This window comes from Belonocnema kinseyi, chromosome 5 (genome assembly GCF_010883055.1).
Source record: "Belonocnema kinseyi isolate 2016_QV_RU_SX_M_011 chromosome 5, B_treatae_v1, whole genome shotgun sequence".
In the NCBI taxonomy this organism is placed as follows: domain Eukaryota; kingdom Metazoa; phylum Arthropoda; class Insecta; order Hymenoptera; family Cynipidae; genus Belonocnema; species Belonocnema kinseyi.
Window position 1 is genome coordinate 108,341,866 of NC_046661.1, and position 27,964 is coordinate 108,369,829.

The window sequence follows — 27,964 nt, forward strand, 5'->3', positions numbered from 1 at the left end:
CACAACACTGCTTCGACTGATGTCGCTGATCAATCTCTCTAGCAATCGCCTCAGGCGAAGAGCTTCACAAAGTCATCATGGAAAGTTCTTCACTCGGGCCCATTGGTATCCAATAGTAAAAAGAGATCAAAATTCCTATTTATTTGTAACTTTTTCTCATTTTCCACTTAAATAAGAATTAAATTAATTTTTTTTAATATTAATTTTTATAAAAAATATTATATTTTAATTGAGAATTCTTTTTTTTCAAACTTAATTATTTAGTTAAAAATGTAATTATTTTGTTGAAAATTCAATAATTTTTTTACCAAGCCATAACTTTTTATAGAAACTCTACAGTTATGTTAAAGAATGATCTGTTTTCGTTGAGGATTAAACCATTTTGTTGAAAATTCTTATTTTTTGATGAATTAAAGTTTTTATGAATGAGAATGAAAATATTTTTTTAGTTGAAATATCAACTATAAAATAAAAAAATTACAATAAAAAATTAGGCTAGTTGAAGTTAGTTGAAATGTTTCCTTAATATATTGTGGAACTTTCTGGAACTTTGGTCTAATAAACCGCTTAATTATTTCAATAAACTTGCAATGTTTTAGTGAAACATACGTTTCATTGGCTTACATCCCTAAATTAGATTTAATATGTTTTGATTAGGATAATATTATTGAAATAATAGACAAGATTTATAAAAAAAATTGTAATTCACATTGCAAAAAATATTTGCAAGATAGTCACTTAATTTCGATTACAAATCTTAATAAAAATAGAGCGGAGATATTTAAATATTTAATTAACAATATGCCTCGATTTTTATCAATGCATGATAACTTAAGATAATGGTAATTAATAAATCTAAATGATAATTGGAAACCTACTGAATGGTCATTTAAACCTACTTTATATTTTTACAATAGTCGAGTAAAAATAGTTCTTTAAGAAATTGAATTCTCAGTCTGAAAAGTAATTTTCAAATTGTTTACAATTCATTTCCGAACAAAATTCGGCAGGTACATCTTGATAAAAAGAGTTCCTCTTTCTAAAGACAGAATCTAAAAAATATTCTGCGTCAATTCAGGTATCGACCCATTACAAATGGACTTCATCTGAATATTTAAAAATTGTCCAAGTTCACTATATTATTTAATCTACACACATCCAGATAATATATTCTTCATACCTATAAAATGGAAATCTTTCTCTAGAGGATAAAAAATTAATCTCACACGTTTCAATGCGTTCAGAATTCTTGTAAATACTTTCAGAATATTTAAAGAAATAGTGTAACTAACATATTTCATCATCTCCTTCAATATATCTGAATTTGTCACCAGATAATTCGTAAATTATTTCTTAGAGGATCTGTAAAAATGATATACCTTTGGAAAAATACTTTAAGAATCTCTGTTGCAACTGATTGTAATTCTCATATAAAATAAGTCAATTCTCTAAATTAATTGGCCTCGAGTTCCTTCTGTTTTCTTCTCTTGACAACTGGAACAATCGCCCAGAGGGAAGTCCCAAGAATAAGAATAATTCCTAGAGCGAGGAATATTGGTTTGTAAGATCCAATTTCTTCGTAAATAACCCCAATGATAGGCGGTCCCAAAAGTTGAAGAACCCCATTAACAAACAATGCAATTCCATAGGAGGAACTTAATCTCTCCGCACCCAACATGTCGGCTAAAACAACAGTTGTGATGCCAATATAGGTTCCTGAAGAAATTCCAAAAAGTCCACAAAAAAATGATAACATCCTATAACTTGTAGCCATTGGAAGAAGAGCTAGTGCAATTCCACTCATTCCAAGTCCTCCTACAAAGTAGTAATACTTTGGTATAAAATCAATATCTGAGAGTGAAGCTCCTCCAATTCGACCAATCAGATCTAGAGCGGAAACTATTGATAGCAAAAGGGCTGCGGAATTTTTATCAAAACCTTCAGCAATCGCATAGGATGGAAGAAGAATCATGAAATTGGTATTGCTGATGGCAGATGTGGCGTTTGAGGTCAAAATTACGAGGTAGATGGGATCCTTGAGGATACTGAGGTCGAAGAATTTCTTCTTCTTGACTATTTCTTCCTGCTTTTCTGGATCGGTTTTGAGATCGTTTGATAAAGAGTCAATTTTGCAAACAGGGGCTGCACACCAACTTTTTTTGGAAAGCTGATTTGTGCATAGTCTTCGGAATATCCTTGGAAGGGTTGATCTTTGCGTTGATGGGTTCTCGTTTAGTGGAAGAGAGTATTTTTCGGTGGAGTTTGCAGTGAAGAAATCCTGGGTTTTAATTTGACTAGTGGATTTTTCATGGATGGGTAAGGAATCGCCAGAAGGCTCGTCAGAGTCTTCAGAACACTTGTCGTTCATCTTTGGTTTATTTCCTCTTTCTTCTGTAGCATCTTCGATGCGGTCATCGGGAGTGGATATCTTCTCGAAAAGAGGGTAGTCGGGTGAAGAAAATTTTCGGTATCGTTCTAGAGGTATGGATTTTGATGGGGTAAAATGGAGAATTGGTTGGTCGGTTTGAAGAATCGGTTTGTCAAATTCAAGATTTGTTTCGTCGGATTGAAGAGTTGTTTGGTCAGACTGGACAACTGGTTTCTCGTTTTGAAGAATCGACTTTTCCGATTGAAGAACTGATTGTGTGGTAGTTTTTGATTCGTCAAGTGTTAAGGCTTTGTTGTCAATTCCAGATTTTTCTATCGTCAGAGGAACTCTTTTCATATGTCGCTCCACCGGATGGTAGAGCATCCCACACAGTATGCTGTTAAGTGTAATTGCTCCCATGATGAGAACTGCGCCCCTGTCGAAAAAGTAATTTTGTGAATATATACCATTTTTTTGTTTTCTAGATAGAAAATGAAATTATTTTTATTACCTATATCCGACTGTGTCAAGAAGATACTGTAAAAGTGGCGGTAAAAGCATGGCTCCGAAACAGCTTCCAGAAATGCACATACCATTTGCAAATCCTCGATACTTTTCAAAATATTCCGTGACTATGTAAACACTGACTGGACAAGTTAATCCTGCCCCGATGCCTACCATGATGCCGTAACTTGAATGAAAAAAAATTAATTTTTAAACTTCGGTATTTAATAGCCACAGAATGGAATATAATGAAATATAATAGAATAGAAACGAATACAATGGAAAATAATGAAATAGAATGGAATAGAAGAGAATAAAAAATGAATCAAACAGGGCTGCTACAAAATCTTAGTTTAAACATTCTCCGACTTTTCCTGACCAATGTTTCATTTACCCTGACCGTTATGCATTTTTCCTTTGTGTATAAAAACAATCTTACTCTCAAAACAGAAAAAAACAGGTGAGCTTTTACGAAAAAGGGAAATAATATGAGAATAAATTATTTTTAATCAAATTAATGTATAGGTACCACATTGAATTAAATATGGACCGCTTCAGATTTCAAGCCAAATTATATATTGCATTTTCAACGAAATAGTTGAATTTTCAAACAAAAAATTTAGTTTTGTACCATAAGAGATGAATTTGAACGAAAAAGTTCAGATTTTAACCTAGAAAGATGAATTTTCAATTAAAAAAGATTAAATTACAACCAAAATCAGGGAAGATGAATTTTCATCCATAAACACCTTAACAACAACAAAATTCATTTTCAATCTAGAAGGATTTCCAACAAATAGTCGAGTTTTAAACGAAATAGTCCGATTTTGAACATAATAATTGAATTTTCAACAAAAAAAAAAATAAATTTTTACTCAAATAGTTTAATTTTCCACATACAAAGATGAATTTCCAATCAAATGGTAGAATTTTGAAACATAAATGATAAATTTTCAGCAATAAAAAAAAGAACCTTCAAAAATATAGTTAAAATTTCAACAAGATATGAACTTCCAAAGATTTACATCTCGACAAAAAAAAGGGTTACATCTCGACAAAAAAAGATGAATTTTTAAAGAAAAATGTAACAGTTTAATTTTAATCTAAAAACAATAAAGTTTCAGCCAAAAATGGAATTGTTTAATTTTCAGCAAAAAAAGTAATTTTCAACCTAAAAAATGCAAATTTTCAAGAAATAGTTACTGTTTAACAAAATAGTTGTTTTTTAAACAAATGAATTACATTTACAACCAGACAGTAGAATCTTTAACTAACAGAGATCAATTATGATACGAAAATATAATGGTATACTTTCCAATTAAAAAGAATTAACTTTCAGCCAAATTAAGTTACAACGGGGAAAGAGAAGAATAAGTAAAATATTGCGAAGTCTGGACAACAGTCATACAGAATATGATAAACTTCAACTTTCGTTTATCAAGAATTCCCTAACACTTTTAGGTTTTCCCTGACATTCCCTTACTTTACAGAATTCCCTGACCTGTAACAACCCTAGAAGAAAAAACGTGTTAAACTAACTTACCTAACATAAAGATAAGGGACCGAATTAGCAAAATAGCTAACCATCATTCCTGTCGCTGCGAAGAATCCTCCAATCATAGTCACAGTTTTGTATGAGTATTTCATAGACAGAACGCTGGATAAGGGTCCTGAAAATATTTTTCCATAATACTCCATCCTGAGAAACAGGGATCTATAGTCAATTAATTTCTCCCATAATAAACAAAAATTGGATTTAAGATCCAAGATCAGAAACTCAAAAGTATATTGTATTATTTTTTAATTAATTAATTTTTTAGGGTTTTGTAGCCCCTGGCAGAAGCCCTTGAAGTTTCTGTAGATTGTCCGTCCGTCATCACTACTAAACCTATTTTTTAAAACCCTTTTATGGTGTGGAAAAAATGCTTAAAAAATGCAAAATAGCAGTTTTATGTAAAATCATGCTCAAGACTGTATTTTTTGAAATTTTTCAACAAAAATCATTTGTATTCGATACCATTAATATCACTTTCACCTTTTCATCGAAAAGATGATAAAAATTCTAGTTTTTTCGACTTTCTCAACGAAATCGATATGGAAAAATAACTATCTATAAAGCGACTCGATGAAATAGTTTAAAAAAAATGAGCGTATACAAAATTTAGTTATAAGTTTTGAGATAAGAAAATACTAAATAATAAGCGAGATAATGTAAGAAATTCTAAAAAATTAGAATTTTCTTCACCGTTCCTATAAAAAACTGCAAGTGAATGATTATTAATTGTTCTAATAATTTTAAAATGTCTTCAACAAAAAATGTTACTCCTAATATTCATTAACTGCATTAATAATTTCAGAATGTAGTAACTTTTCAAGATACACAGAAGCAACAAATTGTTAAAAATAATCAAAATTGTTAAAATAGTTTCCAAATATCCTGAAAAAAACTCTTAATATTCGCCAACTGTGTCCTGAATTACATAAAATAATAGCTTTTCACGATGACATACATCAACTGTATCACTTATCCGAAAATTATAATTTTTCACATTACAGGGGGAAAAAATTGTAAAACAGATTATTTTTTTAAATGAATATAAATAAGTTAAAATATACTTGGAAACTTGTCACCTATCGAATAAAAAGAATTCATACTTTAAAAAAATCTAAAAATACCGCCTTTAGCATCAATTTTACATAAAACTGCTATTTTTTATTTTTTAGGGCATTATCCGGACACAATACAAGGGGGATTAGGGGGAAGGGGTCGTGATTAAAATGAATTGATGCAAATTATTTTTGAACATTTCTCAAGAGGTGACCGCACTTTAATTTAAAAAAAATCAAGAATAAGTACTTCTATTAACAGGGAATTTATTTTTCCGGAAAAAAGATTAAATGAAGAGGGGGGAGGGAGTTGATTACGAGAATTCAAAAATCGCGGGGAAAACAACTTTTTTGGCCTACAAATATTAACTGATTGTTTTATTTTAAATGAAAAGGTCACAATGTTCCGGAGAGAATGATCGAGGCCGAGTTTTAAAAAAGGTCTTCAGTTTTTTATAAAGAAGCAAATATAAAAAATTACAATTGATTCTATTCTGCTGTCTCGGTTCGTGTCTATGGTGTGATTTTTTTAAAAGGTTGAATGTAATGCAGCAAACATTACTTGAAAATAATTTTGTATTTATCATTAAAAAAAAATGTATACACCAATTATAAGCTAGAAGTGTTTTTTTTAATTTTCTATTTTTCAGATTCTTCTTCCTTATTTCAGAAATAATTTGTTTTACAACATTACCGTGATTTAAAAAATTGCATTAAAATAATAATAATTAATAATAATTTAAAACAACTTTATTAATAAATGCAAAATTTGTGTTTTGTAACGAAAGTTTTTTTTTCAATTTAGAATTTCTGCTTGGCTAACACAAACCAGTTTCAATATGTACTAGGTATGATTAAACAATACATTTTATGATTGTTACAAGCAAATGTGATGAAAATTGAGGATCTTGTCAAGCTCAAACAAATATTTTTTTCAGTGTGAGTATGTTCAATTAAATACATAACGACGATTCAAGTACTAATGATATATGTATAATTTTTACTATTATTTCAAACAAATTAAAAAATTAAATGGTCTTTGAAGAAAGAAAAATTATTTACGATCTGAACACAAATACACCAAACTCTCGCTTTCAATTCAGTGTGAGGGGTTGCCTTCAAATAGCCTATGACTGAATTCGGTGGGATCGAAACGGAAAGTCAGGATCGCCTGAAACGTTTCCAATTGGAATGCATGCTATGGCGCAATATACTTGACGGAGTAATCGCGCACGGCGGCCCTTCCAAGGCGACTCTCGCAACCGCTTTCGGCATGCTCCCCTGAGAAACTGCAGCGGTCAGCAGTTCTAGGAAGGCTGAGAACGGGGTGACTGAAAGTGAGAGTTTGATGTAGTACCTAGATTACCATAATGTACTAAATTAAACATACTCAAACTGACCAAAATGTTATTTTAGGTAAAAAAAAGTGATAATAATTTTTCATTTGTCATAAAAGTGGTTTATAACAATCATAACATTTATTTTTCAATCGTATATAGACTATCTTGTGTTTATCAAGTACAGGTGCGGAATCGAAAAAAACTATCTATTTATTTTTAAGAACACCCAAATTCTGCATTTGTCAATAAATTTTGTTCATACTATTAACAATAATTATATTCTAATATGTAGTATTGTTGTTCTATAAACATCTAAAAGAGAAGTCTGAATTGAAACAATAGTCATTCTTTTATATACATTTGCAGTCACGTTTTTCTCACTGTGTTGTCAGTTCGGGAGGGAGAGTATGGGGAGCAAGGGGATGGAAGTAGGGGAAGGACGGGAAATTTGGGGGTGGATAGTAGGGTAAGGGTGGGGATGTATGGGTAGTAATAAGAGGGGAATAATACGAGGGGGGAGTAGGGGAGGGAAACCGTGCAAGCGGAAGATTTGAACGAAAACCCTTTTGTAGGCGTGCGCAGCCTATTTCACGAAATGAAATATAGAATTGAAAATTTTCGAAATTCAAAAAAGGTACGAAGGAAGGGTTATCTGTCCCGACTTACTTATAAAATAACAAAAAAAAATTTTTTAGTATGAGTTGGAAGAAAAAAAGTCGCGGTAAAATAAGAATTAATACATGTTTAAAAAACCTAAATATATATTAATCACTGAAATGATTGAATTAAATTCCTGATCAGAATCTTAAATATTGAATGAGAAAGAGGAAATAAATAAATTACATGAATTGATTGCTTTGGGTATACAATTGGAAACAAAAACATTTTTTATCTATTACTTTTATCATAGCAATTGTGCGAACATATAAAGAAATTGCTTTATCTATCCCACAATCGAAGTCTTTTTTAGCTTTAAGATATTTATCAAGAAACGTGACAATGACAAAAGTCAAATTAATGCCCTATACAGAAATATTCTCGTTTATAGTGATTTCTCATTTCCTCATTCACTTCCTGAAAAAAAGTTAATTAGACTCCTCTCGTCTCTCGTGTTTGGATCAGATTAAAGATCGCGTGACATACTCGGGATGTTGTATTTTTATATGTAAACTGCATTTGCACTTGACTATTATTTTCTTTTTAGAATAGCAGTTTCCAATGCACTTGACTCATAGTTATTTAATCACAAGAGAAATTAATCATTTCAATATCCAATCAACTACAAATCAGGAAATCAGGGTGGTCGTTTTAATAATTAAAAACAAATTTGCAGTCATTTTCAGATTTTTTTCTATTTTCACAAAAATTGTTCACAGTCATTGAATTTTAAAGAGTTGAAATCTTGAAACTAAACATTTTTTAATTTAAAGTTATAAAAACTGAACTGCAAATTGAAACACCACTCAAAGGGGATATTTTTTCAATTTTTAATCTTTTAAAATTAAAGTTCAAACATTTTTTGATGCAAATGCATAATAATTTACACGTAAAAATAGAAACTTTTAACACGTATTTTTTTTTTCAATTTTTAAAAAGCTGCAAATTTTTTAAAATTTAAAATAGAAATTAAATTCTCTTTAATTGTGAGTTATTGCAAATCAATAACGGTTCAATTGTTATTTATACATGAAAATTTATTTTCAAGTCTTCTTAAATATTCTCTTAAAATTATATGTTTGAAATTAAAAATAACTTCAAATTTTCTGAGAAATTTTAAGGCCTTTTTTATTATCTTAAAACCTTTCAAAATCCCTGAAAAGCTTCCAAATTTCATTTCATATTAAGATCTTCCAGATTATTTTTTGATAATTTTGAAAAAATTTTTAAACATTTTAAATATACTTTTAAAACTAATTTTTCCAAATAAAAATTATTTTTAATTTTCCTACAAATTTTAATCATTTTTTATTATTATTTTAAGACCTTTCAAAAAGCTTCTGAATTCTTTGATCGAAATCCTCAAAAATCTACATATTGTTTTAAATATTTTAAAATCTTGTCAACTTTTCAATTATTTTTAATCATATTAAGCTTCTACATATCTCTTAAATTTATTTGAATATTTTGAATATTTTATAAATTGTACAGACAAAAGTTTAAAAAAATATAATTCCGCAATTTCATTTTGAATGCTCTAAATAGAAGAATTAACCAACAAATTTTTTCAATTTTCAAAATAATATCGATTAAAATAAATTTTAAGTTAAAAACAATGAAAATTAAAAGATTACAATTGTTTTGAAATTGACCTTTTTCAAACTAGAAGTTAAATTTTTTAACTTTCAAGTTGTTAAAAATTAATAACAGTTTAATTGTTATTTATAAATAAAAATTTGTAATAAAATATTTTGAAATATTCTTTTTGAATAATTTTTAAAAACAAAAAATTAATTAAAATTTTTCCAGGAAATGAGAATTTTTTTTAATGATCTTTTTATAACTATTAATAAAAAAAATCAAATCAAAATAAAACATTTAATTATTTCCAGGAATCTTAAGATAAATTTCACTGATTGAATGGTTTCACTTAAAATTACAAAATTTTAAAAATAAAACAATGAAAATAGTAACGTTCAAAGTTTAAAATTAGCTTCCAGAAATCTCAACGATTCATGGTTTTTTGTTTCAAACAATTTAGATTAAAATTGTTAGTTTAAACGTAGTTTAATTATGAATATACTATTTAAAATTATTTAACAATTAAAAATATGCTTTAAAGTTTTAATCGGACGTTCATTTGTTAAACTATTAAGATTTTCGAATTAAAATAGTTCAACTTTCAGCGTTAAAATCTCTGAGTTGTTTAATTTTTAACAGATTAAGAAACTTACTGTAAAATCTATTACTGTCAACTTTTTACTAAAATTACATTATAATGTCAATGCGAAATTTGTGATATATCAATTTTTTCTTCTCAAAGTTGGTAAAATTCCCGGCCAAAAAACAAATTCATTATCATTTACCTATTTCAAAAAATGGCCGGCCATTTCTCGGTCTAGCGGCCACCCTGATAAATTTATTTACCAATTGGTTTGAAATTTAAAATATAAGAAAAATATTATTTTAAAATACCACGTATTTCAGTTTAAACACTGTAAACTGGGACTAATCGGGGCATACGTGGGAAAAACGGTGCACATACTTAGCCCCAGCAGTGTAAGGTAACTGATGACTTTCAAGAAAAAATTGTATAGCACATTTAAAAAATAGTAATATTATTAAAATAATGAAAATGTTTCAAATAAAGAGTGATATTTACCCAAAGAACTATACAGGAAATAACATAAAGCTGGCATCCAGGAAGCCGCAGTAGGTGAGGCTTTAAAAACCTCCAGGAACTCGACAAAAAGTACCCCGAAGGATTTAACGGTCCCTGGTATCAAAACGTTGACCACAACAGCGGAAGCGAGGATCACCCATCCCCAACCACCATCTGGAGGCACTAGAATAGTATCTTTGGTTTTCACCTCCATCTTCCCTTCGTGGTTGATGAAGTTCTAAAACAAAAGCCTGAAAAAATTATTTTTTATATTATAAAACAAGAAAATAGGGATATATGCGGATTGAGACGGACAGATTTGGATTGCAATTGATAGGTTCTGATTGAAACTGATAGATTCGGATTAAATATATTCAGGCCTGATATTGCGTGGAGGCCAATTTCAAAGAATATCTAGAAATTAGAAAAATTTTAATATTTTGAACTATTTTAACAGATTTCAAAAGATTTACAAACTTTCAAAGGATTTTCAAAAATTTGAAGCTGGATTGTAAAGGAATTTTATAATTTTACAGGGATTTCAGTTATTTCAAAGGATGTACAGGATTTAAAAAGATTCTAATAGTTTCCAAAGAACTTGAAGAGATTCCGGAAATTTAAAGGAACTTCAAATATTTCAGGGGATTTTAGGGTACTTCACAAGATTTGAACCATGTTTTTCAGATAAGTTTAATTAATTAGCTTAACTTAATTTTAAGGGTTTGTATTTTCTAGACAAATTTAGGGGACAAAATACATTTTCTTTGAAAGAGATTTTTGCAGGTTTTAAAAATTTCAAGGGCTACGAAAGAACTTAGAAATTGTGAAAGTGTTTTAAGTTATACTGAAAGAGTCCAAAAAATTTGAATAGAATTTCTGAAAATATTAAGGCAGTTCAAAGAATTTTGTTAGATTTTCAAAGATTTTAAGTGATTTCTAGAGAAGTTTGGAAAATAAATAAAATAAAATTTCTATGAAATATTTATAGTTTTGTTTAAAGATCTGTAATGAATAAATTTAATTTGTATTAGAGGTATTTCGATTTATTTCTAGTTATTTTAAAGAATAATTACGATTTCCCAAGATTTCAATGGGGTTTAAGGAATTTCAGCAAATTTCTAAAGAACTTTCGGGAATAAAATAAATTTTACTTCAAGAGATTTCTGTGAATTTTAAGGGAAAAACAGATATTCACAAAATTTAAAAAAATGTTAAATTACTTTGAAAGAGTGAAAAAAATCTCCAAAGGTGTAATAAATTTCCAAGCATGTCAAAGAATCTTGTGGGATTTCCAGAGATTTTAAGGGATTTCAAAGAATTTCAGAAAATGTCAGGGATTTTACAGAACCTGATCCAATTATTTAAATGGATTTACGGGATATTAAGCTATGTTAATAGATTTGAAAGAATTTCAAAGCATTTCAAAGAATTTTGTAGTAAAGGGATTTCTAGAGAACGTTTGAAAAGAAATAAAGAAAAAGATCAAGAAATTCCTAGCGATTCCAAACATTGTTTATGAGATTATAAGGTGTTTAAAGAAATTTCGGATGATTTAAAGGATTTTATTGATTCTCCAAAGATTTGAATGATTCATATGGTTTTGAACAGTTATTTCAAAGAGAAAGCTAATAAATTAAGAACTTTAGGCAATAAAATAAATTTTCTTTCAAGGGATTTCAACAATTTCAAGGGATGTAATGATGTAAAGAAACTAAAATAAAAAACTTCTAAGGGATTTTTTAAACTTTAAGTCACCTATTTTAAAAGATTCCAAAGAATTTCAAGCGATTTAAAAAAAATCAAGAAATGTCAGATATTTGATAGGTCTCCCAAGTATTTAAAAGATCTTGGGGGATGTTACAAATTTGCAGAGAACTTTAGGTAACAAATTTAATTTTAACAGATTGCAAAATATCTACAGATGTTTAGCTACTTCAAAGTTTAAAAAAGGCATTTAAAGATTTCATAATTATAAATCGTTCCTTTGTAGTGTGTCTAGTTTTTGCATTAATTTTTTCAGACTATATAATATATTAAATTATCCTATAATGGTTTTCTGTATAGTGATTTTATATAATGAATTTTCTATAATAACGAAATAATGATAGGAAAATTATTATAGGTCTGTATGTACCATTTAATCATACCAATGCATTCAATATAAAAAAATTAAATTGAAACCGACTAACATTTGATTGGAATTGATTAGAAAAGACAATTGTTTCTGGTAAACAAATCGGGTAAAATTTGTGTTCTAATCCGTTCCTAATCTATCATGTATTATATCCAGGATGTTAATTTCTTTCAATGTCATATTAATAAATTTTTCTTATATTCATTTATTCTTTGGGAAACTTGCGTAATGCGTTGATGCTTCCTATTATTGTTTTAACTTCATAATAATTAGGGTACTCGAAAAATTCCGTTGACTCGTTTAACCTTTTAACTACCATTTGTTGACAATCGGAAAGATTTGAGTCATTGTTCTTTTCCGACATTAGGGAGTTGTTTGGAAATTACAGGTTTTTCTAAAACCATTTGGCAGCCAAATAATGTTTAATACTATAATTAAAAATGATTAAAATCAAAGTTTTTTATCACAAAATATTGCTCAAACCTTTGCTAGAATTCCAAAATGTGCAAGTATTGAAGATTCAGATTTGAAGTTCTACAATTTTGAATGATTTCAATTTGAAATGTTCCACGTTTTAACATGCATTAAAACAAAATTTAATCAAAAGCCTGTCAACTATTAAAATAGGTTCATTGCATAAAAATGTCTTAAAAAATAATAACTTTTCTCCTTTTTTAAAGATATTTAAAAAAAATATTACCGTTTATTAAAAGAAGAAATTCTTTTCATAAGCCTTTTACTGAATAATTGTCTGTTTCAGTGCAATATGGTCACACTAAATTTTAATTTTCTCGGAATAGAATAATTTGTTTGTGTCAAACATTTTTTATTCTTATTCGGATTCCCCGTATCCCGAAAATAATTTTTTATGTTTGTAAACAATTGAAAATTCGATTTTTACTCGCTACCGAAAACAGACTTTCAAATCCTGTGTAATTGCAACCTCAAAACTCTTGGATGATTTATTTGGAATTGATTCCCTTTTTCGGATGAAAGCTTTTCTGCCTTCATTCAGAAATTCAATATCTCGAAAGAAAGTTCTTATTTTTTATTTAAACTCAAGAATACGCCTTTTTATTTCAATCCGCAGCTTAGCTTCTAAACTCAGCCTTTGACTACTGCCTTATCTTTATATGTTGATTTCGGTTCTACAAAAACTTTGTTCACTCTTCTGAAAAATTCCAATTTTTTGGTTATTTATAGTTCTGTACTGCCACCCTTCTATTTCAAATTGTGTGAGTACTGAAAATTCAAATTTGAAGTTCTACAACTTTGAGCGATTTCAATTTGAAGTGTTCCATGCTTTAACATTATAATTTGAAACTTTTCAAATCAAAAGTTTGTCAACTATTAAACATGTCAGTTTAAAAAGAAACATTATGAAACTGTTTTTTAATTAGAAGTAGAACAATTTTTCAAATAGATTATTTCTTTTCACTGAACTATAAATAAATTGTAATTAAACTCAACGAATAAGATATTTTACTATTAGTTGAGGGGAGTTTAACCTTATTTATATCTCGCATTCTAGCGATACTTAAATAAAAAATATGTAATATTAAAAAAAAATGCAAATCAAGTGTAAATGTTTAGGTCATGTATGAATGAGTGCCTATTCCTTCCCTCGATTACGACGTAAACACGTTCGGGAAAAGGTTTACTATTTTTTTTATTACTATCAAGGCGACGACACACTATTTCGAAATATGCGTGTGGTGAAATGCCTGACGTTAAATTGCAAGCCTGTTAATCGATGTATTACACCTTGATACAAAATTGTTACATGAATTTATACAAACCATTTTATTTTTAAGCAAATTCAAGATAATACCAACTAATTAAAAAGATCATTTTTAAGAAATAAAATTTTCAATTTAAATTTCAACTAATTTTTAGTCAATTTTAAATATATATTTAATTCGCAGGATTGCTACAAAATCCCCTGACTTTCCCTGAACAATTTTTCATTTACCCTGGCCATCATAAATTTTTCTTTTAGAAACACCTAGGTTATTAATAAGTTTAGTGCAAAAAAAGTTTGTTTCCATATTTATTTTAAAAACTTTTAATGCCAACAGTAATATATAAATTTCGTAAAACGTGCATGAATTGCCAGCTAAATAGATGAGTTTTGAACTCGGAAAAAAAATCGGAACCAGAAATGAAAGAATTAAATCTTCAGGTAAAAATATTAATTTTTAACCAAGAAGAAAGGAATTTTCAGTGAAATATTTAAAGTTTCAACCAGTGATGAATCTTAAAAAAAAAAGAAAAAAAATATCGAGAGAACTTATAATAGTTGATGTTTTAGCTAAAAATATTTTTATTTGAAATGAAAAAAGTTGAATTAAATTAGAAAGTATGAATTTTCAACAAATTAGTAGAATCCTCAACAAAAAAGAGACTAAATTTCAAAAACAAAAAGAGGAATTTTCAACAAAAGTTTTGAATTCTCAAGCGAAAAAAGATTTTTAGTCAATCAAGAAAAAATTGAAACCAAAATGCTGAATTTTCAAGCCATGAAGACGATTTTCTTGCAAAAAATTGAGTTTTCTACCTAAAAATATGAAATAAAATTAATTATTAACTAAAACAGATTAATTAAAAAAAATTGACTAATTACATTTTATCTGAAATAATTATTTTCAACTAAAAAACAAATTTTGAACGAAATAGTTCAATTTTCAACCAAACAAATCAATTTTTAACAAAAATAGAACAATTTAATTTTTAATATAAAAATTGATTTTCCAGCAAATAAATTTTTGACGAAATAGTTCAATTTCCATCAAAACAGATTAATATGCAACCATGAATATTTTAATCAAAAATAGAATAATTAAATTTTTAGTTAGAAAAAAAATGTTTCAACAAAATAATTAACTCAACCAAAACAGATCAAGCTTCAACCAAAAAGTTGTAATTTGTGATAAAAAAAAAATGCATTTTCTACCAAAACAGATAAACTTTCAATCAAAAAACCATGGCTTTAGTTAATCGGAAATTGCCTCACAATCCCTGATCAGTAGCAATTGAAACAGTTATTCAAATTTATCTAAAATTAAAAAATGGATTCGTTTAGTTGTACCGAAAAATTGATGGAGCTGGAAAAGGGAATGTACTAAATAAAGTTGTAAATGGCGCTACAATTAAAGAATAACTGTGAATAATTTAAAAGTAAATAAGCAGAGATTTTAGTTTCTTTATTATAAATTTGATTTAATTTTCAATGAAACTTTTACCTGTATCACCTTTATGTTCACACTATACCACCAACCAGTTAGAATTGCAGTTAATCGAGTCGATCAACATACGAGTGTGTCTTATGATCAACTGCTCTTTTTATAAACATATCCCCAACGAATATTAGTGCTGCTATCTATCGAACGCTAAAGACTACATTATACACTTCAAATCCCGGATTTTATTGCCGTTCCAGAACAAACTGAATTGGTAATTCGGTAATCAAGCCTAATTTACGACGTAACATATCAGAAGTCTATTTTGCAAGAGAAAATTCAACAGCTAGGTCTCATTCTCAATTTCCTCCTATATCGAGTTGAGCAAAAATTACATATCAAAGAATCTGGGAAAAATTCGGTACGAAATGAGGACTTTTATTGCGATTCAAAACTTACTTTTAGGTCTTAAATTATCCACTTTGATAAGAGAATAAATCTTAATTTCGTTAAATAAAAAAAGATTTATTCCCGCTAATTCAATAACGTGGGATTCACCATTCAAATTTTGGGTATACACCGGATATGAAGATTTCACCAAAATTCAAAAGGTTTGAGGATATATATTTTGTTTTTGAAAAGTTCAAAAACATTTTAACGTTTTGAAAGTATTTAGAAATATTTCAAGATATTTCGAGAAATTTCAAATTGTAACAAGGGACTTTAGACCAATTTAAGAAATTACAAAACACATTATTCGATTTTTAAGGATTTATTTCAAGCTTAAGATTTCAATTTGTTTATTGAAAGCATTCTCAATCGAATATCTTCAAATTCAAATAAAACTGTATAATTCTCAAGCTTAAAAACTTCAATAATTTCAGTGATTAACATTTAAAAATGAAAATTAATTAATTTCATAATTTACAAAGTGACCGATTTTTAACGCAAAGCGCTTAAAATTAATAGTATTCAATTTTAGGTGCTTCATATTAAACAATATAAAATTCAACACTTTTAAAGGCTATTATTCAAAAATTTTCAGAATAATTATTTCAAATTTAAACAATTTTAGTTTTGAGGACCACATGATTAGGTAGTTTTAATACAATTATTTATTTTAAATGCATATTTTAATGGATTGGTTTGTTTACATTGACAAATTTCGAACTCAGAACGTTGAAATTGAACAATTTTGAATTTGTAGTACGTGGAATCGTACTTCAAATTCAAAATTGCGAGCAGAAAGAAAAAGTTTACAAAAGATTTCTAGAGACCCCAAAGTATTAAAAAATATCTGAAGGATTGCCGAAATATTTCGCAAAATTGCATGTAATTTATAAAGATTTCGAGAGAATTTGAAGGATTCCAATTCAATGCCAAAACATTTCAGGAATTTCGGAGGACTTCTAGGAATTGCAAAACACTTACAAATATTTCAATGGGACTCTAAAGTTCCAAGTAATTTAAACACGTTAAAAAAATTATATGGCATTTTAAAAAAGTACTTAAAATTATTATAAGGGACTTTAGGGAGTTTCAAAGAAATGTACACGATTTCATGAGCTGAGCTTTTATCGATTTAAATTAAAAATAGTTCACTCTAAGCTGATTTAATTTGAAATTATACAACTGTTACGGTCACCATATTTAAGTAAAATTGTACAATATTGGCTAAATTCAAACGTCACTAATCCGAAATTGTCTAATCCGTAATGTTTAAATGTGCAATTATACAGTTTTCGACATTTTCGCAATTTAAAAGTCTTGAACTATTATGTTTTTCGATATTAAGTCATATAATTGTTAAAAATTTCAATTCGCAACAAAACACTGCAAATATTATAGAATTTTAAACACACTATGATTAAAATTGAGCACTTAAATAAAAATTTTTTGCTATTTTGATTATTATGTATTTTATTAATATAAAATAAAATAACATTAATTTTTATGAGTTAACATCTGTTTAGAATATCGAAATAAAATTTTGCAAAATATCTAATTTCCACATACCTATTTCGTTTTTGGTTGTTCCTTGGGAACTGTTTATACCATTATGACACGCTCGGCATCAGAACGTTTTGAGACGACCGGATAGAATGCCATTTATGCGCATGCACAAGAGTTGCAGAAATTTAGTTAATTTCAAAATAAGTGTCCATTATTGTAAAATTATAAAAAACAACGAAAAGTTCTCCCTCTGCTAAATTTGATCATTTTTTTCATTCTAGAAGCAGATCTGTTTATTAATTTAAGGCATTTAGGAAATGTATATATATATACATTACACAAGAAAAATTGGATACATATGCACTCTTTGAGCGAGAATTTTTTACATTCTCATCATTTATGATTGAGAAAGTATTAGAATTGTCGGGAATTTGACATCACACTTTTTCAACGGATCTCCACGTTTCAAGACCCCCGGAATCCGAAAATCAGGTTTTCACGATGGCGTCTGCCTGTCCGTCCGTCCGTCCGTCCGTAAACACGATAAGTCTCGAAAAAATGAACGAATCAAATTCATCTTTGGCACACTTTTTTTAGGTCCTAAAAGAAAGGACGAGTTCGTAAACCAGCCATTTTTGATAAAAAATCAAAAAGTGAACGCATTTTGAAAATTTTTAAGACCAATTTTTTCTGAATTTGAAAATTCTATGTACGGATATTCATAGTATTAAAAAGAATAAACAATTTATCCTTATCACGTTTTTCGATAAAAAGGAAATTCTCAGGGTTATAGCGTTTTCAAAAATTTTTTAATTAAACGAAAATCAAAATTTGAAGTCGAAAAACGCACGATATGAAAAAAAGCCAAAAGAAAAACAACATTTCTTTTTGAAAGCCCTACAAGATTATTATAACCAATTTTTGAATTTTCTTCAAAAATCGAAAATTCAAATTTTGATTGCACAAAAAATAATGGAAAATAAGAAATTCCATTTTGTGGACAAACTATGTAGGATATGAAAAAAGATGAATTAACAAAAATCGTTATCCCAAAAAAGATCTACAATTTCGTTAAGAATCACTTCTTGATACGATGCGTACTTTTTGTTTTATTTGTGAAAAATAACGCTGAAAAAAATAAAATAAAATATGTGGAAAAACGACGAAAGTTACGAGAAAAAAATCCAACAAAACCTGTTTACAAATATCTGTCGAAAATCGAGCGCGCAGCGCGAGTGTCACGATGGAATGTGTACCATAAAGCCGACAGAGCTTTGAGAAACTTAATATTTGATTATACTTAATTAAGTAGACAATTCAGAATATGAAGACGCATATAAATACTGCCATCTAAAAGAGATCTTTTTGATTAAGTTTTTTTGAAGCAGTCCAAATGCAAAGAATATATATCCGAGCGCGAAGTGCGAGGTGTAATTATGTTCGAGCGCGAAGCGCGAGGCAACGTTTTATCGAGCGCGAAGCGCAAGATTCAACCGTCGCGCGCCCTAGGCGCGCTCAAACTTCCGAGCGAAGCGAGCCGCGCGCACAGCATATGTACCCAACTTTTCTTTAAAATTACAAATTTCCGCAAAAATTTCGAGTGGAAATGTTTCTAATAGATTCTTAATTTCGCAAAATAAAAATAAAAAGATTTATTTCCGCTAATTCAATAACGCGGGATTGACCATTCAAATTTTAGGTATACACCGGATATTAAGATTTGACAAAAATTTTAAAACATTTTAATGTTTCGAAAGTATTTCAAGAGATTTGAAGAAATTTCAAATTGTAGCAAGGGACTTTAGACCAATTTAAGAGACAAAGAAAGACATTCGATTTTGAAGGATTTATTTCAAACTTAAGATTTAAATTGGTTTATTAGGTATCATCACTTCAATCAATAGCTAACTTCACTTCGTAGATTGCTGAGGGGAAAACAAGGGACCAAATGCATGGGATTCAGTTCATTTTTTCCCTATTTTGCTAATATCTTCGTAAAAGCTAATTTTTTCTATATTAGTGTATTTGAAAAATAGATTTTATTTTTTAATTACAATTTATTGAAATAATAAAATGATAATAATGATTATTAATTACAAAAAAATTACAGAAATCAAGTTTTGTACCATGCATTTGATCCATTGTTTTCCCATCAGCTTTTAACAAATTGAAGTTAGCTGATGGTTGAAGTGGAAAAACCTAATTGAAAGCATTCTCAATCTATGGCTTTAAATTCAAATAAAACGGTACAACTCTCAGTCTTCAAAGCTTTAATAATTTCAGTGTTTAACATTAAAAATGAAAATTAATTAAGTTCATAGTTTACAAAGTGACCGATTTCTAACTCAAAGCGCTTAACGTTAATAGTATTCAATTTTAGGTGCTTAATATTCTGCAATATAAAATTCAAGACTTTCAAAACCTATGATTCAAAAACTTTCAGAATCATGATTTAAATTTGAACAATTTTAATTTTTAGGACCACGAGTTTAGGTAATTTTAATACAATTATTTATTTTAAATGTATAATTTAATGAATTAGCGTATTTAAATTTACAAATTTCAAACTCAAAACGTTGAAATTGAACAATTTTGAATATCGAGTACGTGGCATCCTACTTCAAATTCAAAATTGCGAGCAGAAAGAGAAAGGTTTCAAAAGATTTCTAGAGATCCCAAAGTATTAAAAAATATATTTAAGGATTTCCGAAACATTTCGCAAACTTGCATGTCATTTATAAGGTTTCAAGAGGATTTGAAGGATTGGAAGTCAATGCCAAAGCATTTAAGGAATTTCAGAAGACTTCTAGGTATTTCAAAACACTCAAAAAGATTTCACTGGGACTCTAAAGGTTGCAAATAATTTAAACACGTTAATAAAATTATAAGGCACTTTAAGAAAGTTTTTAAAAGTATTGATTATTATTATAAGGAAAGGTCTGTCCACTCGGCGCCACCACCAAGGCAAATTATAAAATGGAATACGTCATATTTTTTGTCTTTTTTTTGCTAATTTTATGCTAAAAAAATTTTTTTTTGCTGTTTAAACTTCGGAGAAAAGGGTGGCGGCGCTAGCAGGACGTCCACTCAGCGCCGTCACCTATGAAAACGCACTAAAAGTGATTGTACTGCGATAAACGATAAGTAGAGATTTTTTTGCTTTTTTTTTTGCTCTATGATGACATATATGACGTTTCTTAAAAAACTACCTCTAAGTCTTACACAACTACCCCCTTTGAACAAAAGCGTTTTCAAAATGGGAAAACTACCTTCAACAATGTAAACATGTAAGCATTAAAAAAAATCAACTCAGAAGAAACTGTTAGTTGATATTTTTTTCTCTCTTTTTTCGCTCTCCGATAATATATAATACGTTCCTCAAAAACTACTCCTAAGTAATGCATACTCACCCCTCGTGATCAAAAACGTTTTAAAAGTTAAAAAAGCACCTTGAATAATATAAAAATAATTTAGGACTCAAAATTAATTAAATGGAACTTGCAAATTTGCCTCTCATTATAATATTTCCAAAACTACCCTTCCACGTGAACGTATGCAACAGAACATATATATGTATGAAAAAGGAATTAAAAATAATCAAACTAAGAAGAAACTGTGAGCTGATATTTTTTCCCTCTTTTTTTTCTCTTCGATAATATATAAAACGTTCCCGAAAAACTACCCCTAAGTCATACATACCTGCTACTCGTGATCAGAAAGAGTTTAAAATATGGAAAAATACCTTCAACAATGTGAACAGGATTTAGAATTACAAATTAATTATATGACACTTGAAAATTTTCCCCTCTATTAAATTATCCCGAAAAACTACCCCTCTACATGAGCGTATGCAGCGTAACATGTATATGCATGAAAAAAGCATGAACATTAATAAAACTTAGAAAACACTGTTAGACGATATTTTTTTCTTCTTCTTTGCTCTTTAATAATATATAATTCGTTTCCAACAAACTACCCCTCAGTCATACATAAATACCCCTCGCGAACAAAATTAATTTCATTACACTTTAAAATTTTTTCCCTCATTATCATTTCCTCAAAAAACTACCTTTCTGCGTGAACGTATGCATCTGAACATACAATGTACATATACATAAAAAAAATAATAAAAAATATTAATACTTAAAAAACAAAGTCAGTTGATACTTTTTTGCTCTTTTTGCTCTCCGATAATATATAGTAGGTTACCAAAAAACTACCCCTAAGTCATAAATACCCTCTCCTCGTGATTAAAAACGTCTGAAAAGTTGAAGACCACTTTCTAAAATGTAAACATGCTTTAAAGCTCAAAATTAATAACATTACACTTCAATATTTCCCCCTCATTATCGTTTCCTTAAAAAACTACCCTTCTCCGTGTATGTGGGCAGCAGAACATATATATGTGAGAAAAAGCATAACAAATAATACAACTTAGAAAACACTGAGTGTTGATATTTTTTTGCTCTCCGATAATATATAATACGTTCCCCAAATCTCCCCTTAAGTCATACATACTCACCCGTTGTGATCAAAAGCGTTCTAAATGTTGTAAAACCACCTTGAACAATGTAAAAATAATTTAGAACTCCAAATTTATTACATACTACTTGAAAATTTCCCTCTCATTATAATATCCCCAAAACTACCCTTCCACGTGAACGTATGCAACAGAACATCTTCCACTGGAAGATGTAATCAATTGGAGTTCTAAATCATTTTTACATTGTTCAGCGTGGTTTTCCAACTTTTAAAACGTTTTTGATGACGAGGGAAGGGAATGTATGAATTAGGGGTAGTTTTTGAGTAACGTATTATATATTATTAAAGAGCAAAAAAAGAGCAAAAAAATATCGATTAACAGTGTTTTCTAAGTTGTATTATTTTGTATGCTTCTTTCATACATATATACATTTCTCTGTATAAGTTCACATGGAAGGGTTGATTTTCGGGAAAATTATGAAGTGCAGTGTAATCAATTTGAAGTTCTAAATCATTTTTGCATTCTTCAAGTGGCTTTCCAACTTTTTAAACGTTTTTGATGACGAGGGGAGGGTATGAATGACTTAGCGGTTGTTTTTGGGTAACGTATTATATATTATCGAAGAGCAAAAAAAGAGCAAAAAAAATCGACTAACAGTGTTTTCTAAATTCTATTATTTTTATCCTTTTTTCATACATATATCTTCCGCTGCATGCGTTCACGTGGAAGAGTAGTTTTTTAGGAAAATTACAAAGAGGGGGAAATTTTCAAGTGTCATGCAATTAATTTGGAACTCTAAATAATTTTTGCATTGTGAAAGGTTGTTTTCCAACTAAGTTGTATTATTTTTTATGCTTTTCACACACACACACACACACACACACACACACACACACACACACACACACACACACACACACACACACACACACACACACACACACACACACACACACACACACACACACACACACACACACACACACACACACATGGAAGGGTAGCTTGGGTGGGAAATTATAATGTGAGAGAAATTTGCAAGTTTCATGTTATTATTTTGATTTCTAAATCATTTTTATATTATTCAAGGTGATTTTTTAACTTTTAAAACGTTTTTGATGATGAGGGGTGAGTATGTATGACTTAGGGGTGGTTTCTGGGGAACGTATTATATATTATCAGAGAGAAAAAAAAATCAACTAACAATTCCTTCTAAATTGGACTATTTTTAATGCTTTTTTCATACATATATATGTTCCGCTGCATAGATTCACGTGGAAGGGTAGTTTTTCGGGAAAAGTATAAAGAGGGGGAAATTTTGAAATGCCATGTAATTAATTTGGAGCTCTAAATCATTTTTGCGTTATTCAAGGTGGTTTTCCAACTTTTAAGACGTTTTTGATGACGAGGGGAGGAGGGTATGTATGACTTAGGGGTAGTTTTTGGGTGACGTATTATTTATTATCGCAGAGCAAAAAAAGAGAAAAAAATATCAACTAATAGCGTTTCCCGGGTAGAAGTAGCCTCTTTATGCCTAAACTAAATATTGGCTCTCACGAGGTTTTTTTGGACATAGAAATAATTAAGGGTTGGAATGGTAATATTATTACCAATTGGTACAGAAAAGTACATATTCAGGTAGAATTTTAAATTTCCTTTCTGCTCATCCCTTTCAAAACAAAATTGCAGTAATTAAAAACTTAGTTGACAGAGCTTTAGGTTTGTCCCATTGTTCATTTCACACAAGAAATTTGGATATTGTTTGGAATATCCTTTTTCTGAATCATTATCCAAAGGAGTTAATTGAGAAACGTATTGCAATTACAGTTCAACAAATCAAAAACAAAGACATTAATAATTTGCTTGTAGATAATCAGAAAGAGTTAAGGGAATATAGTTCGTTTAATACTTTTGTTCTTCCATTTTTTGGTCAAATTTCTAAAACTATTGAACTCATGTTAAAAAAATTTTAAATTCATACTATTTTCCGCATTCCATTTAAAATGGATTCGATGATAAATTTTTGCAAGGATCCTTTGGATAATTTTGAAAAGTGTGGTGTTGTCTATAAGATCACTTGCAGGATCTGTGGGATGAATTACGTGGAACAGACTGGCAGACTTCTTAATACTAGGATAGAGGAGCACAAAAGTGATGTTCGTTTGGGACGCTGTTATAAGAGTGTTCTTGCCAGACATACAAAGGCATTTGTTGACGTTGACCATGAGTTTGACTGGGATAATGTTCAAATTTTGCATAGTGAAAGTAATGAGAGAAGGAGGGAATTCATGGAAATTCTTTATATTAAAAAACAAAAAAAGTTATCTATTAATTTAAAAACCGATTTGGATGGGTTGAACAAAAGTTATGCTAATATGATTCACTACATATAACGTAGCTGTTTCATGAATTCTATTTTTCTTTTACTTTCTCTATTTCTGATGTAATTGTGACAGATATTTATATTGTGTTTGCAACAGATTGGCCTACTGACCCTCATTCGATTCTCAGGTATCAAAGAGAGAGCACCTGTTCGTGGGTGCTGTCAATTTCTACCACTTAAAATTTCTTGCCTTGATAAGGGTACTGTACGAGTACCGAAACGTTGGTAATGCAAATTTATTTATTTATGTTTTTAATTTTCATTTTATTGTAATTTGATGGTCATAAAAATAAGAAAGACGAAAGAAAAAAAAAGAGAAGGAAGGGGATGTGGTTGGCTGCCTTCTCATTTTTCTTTCCTCTTTTTTATTTTTTTCCGAAAATTTTATTTTTCTTTTGTTTTTTTTTCAGATTACAATAGGGTTTTTTTGGTTTTCGAAAATTCGTTGTGGTCCAAATTTGGTCGTTGGATTCTTGTTTTTTATAACAGGATTTTGCATCAATTTGATTAGTGGACGTTAAATGGGATTTTTAATTTGGATTTTGGTCTAATTTAAATTTCGTAAATTTTGTATTTAAAAAAATTCAATTCGGTTGAAATTTGGCGAGTCGTCGATTTTTTGCACGAACAAATCAAAAATATCCCACTATGCGGCAGTTTCACTGTAGTATTATATGTTTGAATTTAAAATTGTTCTATTAGAAACGTTTTCTCTTTAAACTTGTATTGAAATTGTATAATTTAAGAAATTTATATTTCAAATCAAATAATCCGCTATTTTCAATTCGAATCGCAAATTATTAAAAATTAAGCGCTTAAATAAAAATTCTTTGCTATTTCGATTCATATGTAATTTATTGTTATAAAATAATATTAATTTTTATGAGTTATTTTCTGGTTAGCATATCGAAATCAAATTTTGTAACATATTTAATTTCCACGTACCTATTTCGTTTGTGGTTGTTCCTGGGGAACAGTTTATACCATTATGGCACCCTCAGCATCAGCGTCTACAGAACGTGGGATTTTTTAGCCCCCACCACTTTCCCATCTGGGAGAAACACATGCAAACGTACCTCGTGTAAAGCCGAAAATGCACGAGCATGAACCCGAGCTCTCCCGACTTCACGAATGATAATCTAGCTGCTACGTAAATTTATTTCGGTTTGGCAATGCCGAATTAGCCGCAGAATGATTAGACTTATACGAAGAGGAAAATATCATTTATTGTAACATGTAAATATACATATACTGCTATGGAAAAGGATTAGGCTACCTCTTTTTTATGACTGAATAAATTTTATTAATTTTATTTACACCACAGCTAAAAAAATTTCTTTTAAAAAGATTGATTGTTTTCGAAACTTTGTATAAAATAAGTCCAGGGTGCGGCCAATTTGTCTAGTTTTTAACTAGATATTGCCAAATAGTGTAAATTTCAATGTTTTCTTTAAAAAAATTGAAAACATCTTATCTGCGGGCAAATTAGAATAAAGGTTAAATAATTATACATTTTTAGAAAATTACATACAAACTTCATAATTATGATTAATATATTTTGAAAAAATCTTTTTGTTACTAAAAATAATATTTCAATTTTTACAACTTTTTTGTTACAACTTCAAGTTCTTGCAATTCAAAAAGAACACGGAAAAAATTATATCACATGAATTGCAACATTTACCGCAATTCCTGTGTTATATATCGTACTTATCGCATTATAATAACTCAAAATCGTGATATCGTACAATGCAAGTTTTTACATAATTTGAAGTTTTTAAAGTTTTTATCGCATAATTGTGCAACCTATAACGTAAGAAACTATGTTTATTATTCATTTGTTTTTTTACGTTTAAGAATTTTATCAAACTTTTAAAGCGTACTATATATTGTATGGAAATGTGTAATTTACAAATTATTTACGTCAGTAATGGCAAGTTAAAATTATGTAATTTTGTTTGAAAAACCCTTCCTAATTTATTAGTATACTTGAATACCTTGGAACTTCTGTATTAATGCTGGTAGATTGAAATAGTGTAGTATCCTAATCACGAATTCATCTGCGATTGCTCTTATAAAACATGAAAAAAAGTTTCGGATACATTTTTATCAAAAAATTGAGGTTATGTATTTGACTTGATTACTTGAAGTCGTAATAAAAGTAGTACCTGTAAGAAATCGATGCCTAAAACACTTACTTGTTCTTCTGTGAATAATCCTGATGACATCGAAAAATATATCCACAACAATAAACAATTGATTATCTCAAAAAATCTCACCAGAGGAGTAAACAACAAGTCGGCCGAAACGCCCAGGTCGAACCGATATAGCGTCAAGAGCCCATAGGCTTGTTTCAGCGAGCACGCATTCCTCGAATTAAAGTGAAACTCTTCTATTGCACCGATTTCGGGGCTGACGGTAGGTGACGACTAACTCATTATAGCCCTCTCCGCTTTTGTCCGTTAACGCCTAAGTACTCGCCTGAGTGACAACCGCAGACCGCTTGTACCCCGCGAAGCTCCTGTTACACCTACCTGTGGCGCGGCGTCAATTCTCGGAAGGGCTATAGAAGGGGGGAGGCTATTGAAGGGTCACACTGTATTTTCAAAGGTGCAGCTCAGCCACGCTGCTTCGAAAAAGCATACTTACGGTTTTATAAACTTGTACGGAATAACATATATTATTATATGTATAATTAGTTTCTTCTTTTGCTATGTTGCGAGGTTTGAAGTAGTGGCCAAGCTAGTCGCGTATTTTAGTGCATTATAATATCGTACAAAGCTCCGGGACCTGCTTGTACGTTATCATATTGTACTTTCCTGAAACATACATGTTTTGCGATATCATTATGCGATATATTTTTCTCCGTTAACATTGAAAAATGTTGACTATTTCGGAAGTTATTGAAACTTTAAGAAAACATTGAAATTTACACTATTTTTACTTAAAAACTAGACAAATTGGCTTCACCCTGGGCTTCTTTCATACAGAATTTCGAAAACAATCGACCTTTTAAAGAAAAATTTTTGCAGCTCTAGTATAATTAAAATTAAGAGAATTTATTCAGTCATAAAAAAGAGATGGCCTAAAACTTTTGCACGGCAGTGTAGGATACAAGATTTTTTCGAGAATAATTTGTTTTTCAACCAAATTCTTCAATTTTTCACTTAAGAAACGTATTTAAACTGAAACAAGAAGTATTCAACAAAAAATCTCTTATGAAAAATAAGTATTGGTAAGCATTGGGTCCAGTACTTTTTCGCGAAATAGAATTAGTTTTCCAATACTTATTCGCTAAAAAAAAGTATTAGATCCAATACTTACTAATACATCTTTTTAATAAGAGATGGACTAGTTAAATTTTCGGGTCTAATGGAATCTTCACAAAATAAAGTGAACCTCGGATATGGGGCCCCTTGTTAGAGTTCTTCCGAGAACTAACGCCGCGCCGCAAGTTGTAGTAAAAGAAGCTGCGCGGGGTGAGCGGCGGTCGCACATGCGTGAACAAAAGCGTTTTCTACGAAACGGCCCTCAATCTGAGTAATTCCATACCAAGAACGGCCCCAAAATCAGTCCAATATCAGTTTCACTGTAGTTCAATTGTGGGTCCGGATGCAATAAGGGCACATAAAATTTTTTCGTGCGAAAACGAAGTCCCCTGGAGGCTTTAGAAAAAATTTTCGAATTTTAATTT

General features: G+C 29.5%; 1 protein-coding gene across 4 annotated transcripts in view; it reads right to left on the minus strand.

Moving 5' to 3' along the window:
- Positions 1–688: 688 nt before the first annotated feature.
- LOC117172441 (monocarboxylate transporter 9-like) overlaps positions 689–27,964 on the minus strand; it is a 59,133-nt gene continuing 31,857 nt past the window's right edge. The window contains exons 1-5 of one of the 4 annotated variants that reach the window (XM_033360380.1): positions 15,515–15,610; positions 10,139–10,389; positions 4,416–4,542; positions 2,880–3,059; positions 689–2,804 (exon numbers count right to left, since the gene is read on the minus strand). In XM_033360380.1, the coding sequence (XP_033216271.1) occupies positions 1,454–2,804; positions 2,880–3,059; positions 4,416–4,542; positions 10,139–10,352 (1,872 nt within the window). In that variant the 5' untranslated portion in view covers positions 10,353–10,389; positions 15,515–15,610 and the 3' untranslated portion in view covers positions 689–1,453. Of the gene's footprint in view, positions 2,805–2,879; positions 3,060–4,415; positions 4,572–10,138; positions 10,390–15,514; positions 15,611–27,964 lie in introns of those variants that run through there. The other 3 variants (XM_033360382.1, XM_033360381.1, XM_033360383.1) reach the window with 3 other exon arrangements.